The sequence below is a fragment of the Phalaenopsis equestris genome, unplaced genomic scaffold (genome assembly GCF_001263595.1).
Source record: "Phalaenopsis equestris unplaced genomic scaffold, ASM126359v1 Scaffold001307, whole genome shotgun sequence".
NCBI classification, from domain to species: Eukaryota; Viridiplantae; Streptophyta; class Magnoliopsida; order Asparagales; family Orchidaceae; genus Phalaenopsis; species Phalaenopsis equestris.
The window spans coordinates 233,578-237,754 of NW_018165746.1; the positions used below are offsets into that span (position 1 = coordinate 233,578).

Consider the following 4,177-nt stretch of genomic DNA (forward strand, 5'->3'; position numbering starts at 1 on the left):
CCACAAAATTTGTAGTGAAGAGTTGTAATCTCATCGGTAGGCCAAAGAGGCCTTAATAAAGGGTTTAAATGATAATAGTCAGTCAAGTGAGTCATAGTAGGAAGTTGCATGAGTTGTGAGAAATCCAGATCTTGGTTGGTCACATTGGATGTAGTGGTGAGTTGCAATGATGTTCGTAGGCCACATAAGCAATATTTAGGATTTGCATGAGATGTGAGCCGCATAGGTCATAGTTGTTCACATAGACTGTAGTAATAAGCTGCAAGAATATTTTTAGGCCATAGATGTTGAAATTAAGAGATGCATGAGCCGTGAGTCTCATAGACCGTAGTTGGCTACATAGGGCGCAGTGGAGTTGGCCATGTAGGGTGTAGTGTAGAGCTGTAATAGCCTTTATAAGACACATAGATTGAAGTTGGGAGTTGCATCAGTTATGAGCCATGTAGGTTGTAGTTGGTCACATAGCTCATATCGTTGAGCCGCAATAGTGTTTGTAGGCAATAGAGCCTAAAGTTAGAACTGCATTAGTTGTGAGCTACGTAAATCGTAGTTGATCATATAAGCGTAAGGGTAAGCTACAATAACATATGTAGCCCACAAAGGTCAGCGTTAAGAGTTGCATGAGCTACGAGCCATGTAGATCATAATCAGTGACGTAGTTCGTAGTGGTGAGCTATGAAAATATTTATTGGTCACATAGGTTGGAGTTGACACCTAGAATAATATTTATAGCCCACTTAGGCCAATGTTGGAAGCTAAATGAGCTGTGAGTCATGTAGGTTGTGGTTGGTCACATTAGTCATAGTGGTGAGCTACAATAGAATCGATTGACCACAATTGACATATCAAAGGGCGAGCGTTGAGGCTAGAGCAGAGGGTTGTCATAATAGTAGTTGTTACACTGCATTCACGGTGCCTCTTTACACCTTATTTGTGGTGTGTCATCACACCGTCTTAGGGATGCATCATTACGTCATATGTTTAGCACTGTGTTGCTCTGTATCATCTTTCATTACTTTGGCTGCTTTGTATCATCTTTCATTACTTTGGAATGTGCTTCATTTGCAACAAGCAGGGGGTCGGTCGACAATGGTTAGTGGGGGGCGGCAATCAGTGGTCACCGGAGGTCGACAAATAAAGAGGCAGGAAGTTTTCGATGGGTCTTTAAATTTGAGACAACTCTCAGATTCTCCTCCTTTTTTTCTGATTCGGCTCTCAGTCTAGGCTTCCATTCATGAAGGAATTAGGGTCCCTTCATGAAGGAAGTAGGGCTCTATTTATAGAATATAGGAGTGACATCCCCTGTAAATAAGGCAAAAACACGAACTAATCTATCAGACAACCCAGAACAATTGATTGAATGATGTTTTGCGGGCATTTAAGTGTGTTAACAATATCAAAATTGAATAATCATCACCTTGTTGGATTGGTCTCATCGAGACACTTGATTTGTATATAAGTTTGTCGTATTTGAAATTCATTTGACCCTTAAATTACCACTCAAAATTTTTAAAAGTGGTTTAATATCTTAATTCGTACATCTTTGAATCGAATTGGATTAATTTTAGTGTCATTAGGTTCGTCTGATCGAGCCAGGCAGTGCCTATAAGTTTGTCAAAATCAAAGTTCTAGATGTTTTTTATTTGAAGTGTGAGTTTTTCTTGGTAAAAAAATGACTTGAGATTTTTATTTCGCCTCAAGATTCTTGCCACTAGATGAAAATTTATTGATGATATATTAATGTGTAAAAGTAGTCAAGTCCAAACAATTTTTTTTTTTTTAAAGAAATATGTATAGTAACTGATCTTACAAACGATGCTATATTCAAATATTTGAACTGTTTTTTCTATGTTTTAGGAGCGCTTTGAGCATTGTCGTATACCTCTACAAAAACCGTTTCCCGCCGCTTGCAAAAGTGTAGTGAAATTCTTTGGTAGAGTTAAGCAATGACAATGTATTTGTTGTTGCTTTAGAAGTGCTACAAGAAAATTAGTATGTTGCAAACACCAACAAAGACTCAAATGTGTTGCAAGAAGCATTTATTTTTATTTTTATGTAGTGACTATATTTTGTGATCAAGTGAAGTGTCTTCATGAGATGAACCAGATGACATAGAAAATAATCTAATTTGAGCCAATATAACCCTAGACCATGCACTTAAAGCTTAAAGTTAGGCTTTGGAACACAGTTTGTGGTAGAACTGTCATTCATAAGTAAATCACATCTATTAGTTCATTAAGCAAACGAGCTAAACAAAAACAAACTTTTATTCGATTGTGTTGGGCTCGTTTTGGCTCGAACTAATCAAATAATATATAATATTTAGGATATCGGTATACTTTATATGATGTCAAATACTTGGTTTCTGAAAATGGAAAGCAAAATAATATATAGATGTTAGATATGTAAATATATAATAATTTGGCGGTATGCAGTTAAATGCCCTTGTGTTTAGAAATGTAATTACTTAAGAAAATAAATGGGTGGTATGCGTGTAAACCACCTCACACGTGCCTATTTAGGTGTTAGCTGTGTATATACATAAGAAATTGATTGTATGTATGTAAATGCCAGAGGAAACATGCCATTGCCTTTCCCGTAAAATAATGCCAAGCGCCACATGTCCCAACTTTTAGTCCCACATAGACAATTTAATAATTTTATTTAATGTCTAAATATATAAAATAATGTAATAATTTGGCGATAAACTATTAAATGCCCTTGTGTTTAGATGTTAGCCTTGTACTTGAGAAAAGAAATGGGTGGCGTGGCTATTTAGGTGTTAGCCATGTACATATTATTTATATATATATAATCAATATAAGAAATTGATTGTATGTAAATGCCCGAAGAAACATGCCATTGCCTTACCCGTAAAATACTGCCGAGCTCGTCACCTGTCCCGGCTTTTAGTCCCACATAGACAATTTCATAATTTTATTTAATGTTTAAATATATGAAAGTTGACAAAGAGCAACTGTATTCTTTGTTCAAGAAATGGTAGTTTGCGCTTGGAAGTTACACCAGGAAGTCAAGACTTCACCTGATCGTGGGCACCCAGAGCAATGGATCATGGGTTGTTACTTTTAAGCGTTCAAGATCATTTTTCCTTCCCACATCTTCAGTCCAGACAGTGCAACCTATGAAACAAGCAGATCCATGGGGATGGTGACTACATTTCAATTCCCTTATCTTTTTTTTAGAATCAAATAATTTTTTCTTTCTTTTATTTCACCTACATCGCTCTATTCTTAACAGTTGCTCAATGCTAATTGCAGGACCAAAGGCCGGAAGACGGCCCCATTAGCGTTGTCTTCAAGTTTGAGATGCATTGCGAGAATTGTGTCCAGAAAGTCCGCCGAAAAGTCGAAAAATTCAAAGGCATTTCTCTCCGTCCATCTCTTCCACACATTCCCTTATTCCTTTCTAATCATCGTTTGTTCTGGTAGGCGTTGAGGCCGTCGCGTCAGACATCTCGGCAAGCAAGCTGACTGTGATTGGAAAGGTGAATCCTTTTGAGCTTCGGGACAAGTTGGAGAGCAAGATGCATAAGAATGTCGAACTCGTTGTCGCCGAGCAAGAGAAGGAGAGCGCTAAGGCCGAACAGAGCTCGGAGAAGGAGACGAGCGATAAGAAGAATGTTGCAGCGGCGGCTTCAGGGCAGGATGCGGGGAAGGCTGCTGCCGAGGCAGCGGTCGCCGCAACATTAGAAGCGATCAGGAGGGAGTACTACAGCCGTTGGTACAGTAACTATCGGCTGGGTCCATCGCCGTCCTTCAGGGAGGAGAACCCCAATGATTGCTCCATCATGTAATCCGGGTTAAATATGAATGAATGCTTGATGTGTCGTAAGTTAGTGATTCGTGCGCAATATTAATTTCTTAGGTTTATATTATGTGGTTGTTTGGATTTAAAGACTTTGGGTGAGGCAATCATTAAAGGTTCATTTATGGTCGTCTATTTGGAGATCTATTTTGGGTTTTTTTATGGCTTCGTTTCTCAAATTGTTTGCACATCTACTTGAATATTATTTGGCTCTTCATTTTTTTTTGCGTTATTATGAAATTTTTGTGCAGAGAAGTTTTTCAAAAACTTGAATTTCTTTAGGATGTTTTCATACAGAACCGTATGAAAAGCTGCGTGCGGTAGATCTCAAATAGATCCTTACATGTTGAAG

General features: G+C 38.1%; 1 protein-coding gene across 1 annotated transcript; it reads left to right on the plus strand.

Annotated features, from left to right (window-relative positions):
• Positions 1-3,012: 3,012 nt before the first annotated feature.
• Positions 3,013-3,973, plus strand: LOC110033918 (heavy metal-associated isoprenylated plant protein 5-like). Its single transcript, XM_020738086.1, has 3 exons — positions 3,013-3,168; positions 3,279-3,381; positions 3,450-3,973. Exons 1-3 carry the CDS (start codon positions 3,160-3,162, stop codon positions 3,812-3,814), a joined length of 477 nt encoding a protein of 158 aa, XP_020593745.1. The 5' UTR covers positions 3,013-3,159; the 3' UTR covers positions 3,815-3,973.
• The last annotated feature ends 204 nt before the right edge of the window (positions 3,974-4,177 follow it).

Coding starts and splice junctions, on each gene's coding strand:
- LOC110033918 (XM_020738086.1), top strand. Junction 3,382..3,449: donor AAAAGTCGAAAAATTCAAAG/GCATTTCTCTCC, acceptor TTGTTCTGGTAG/GCGTTGAGGCCGTCGCGTCA.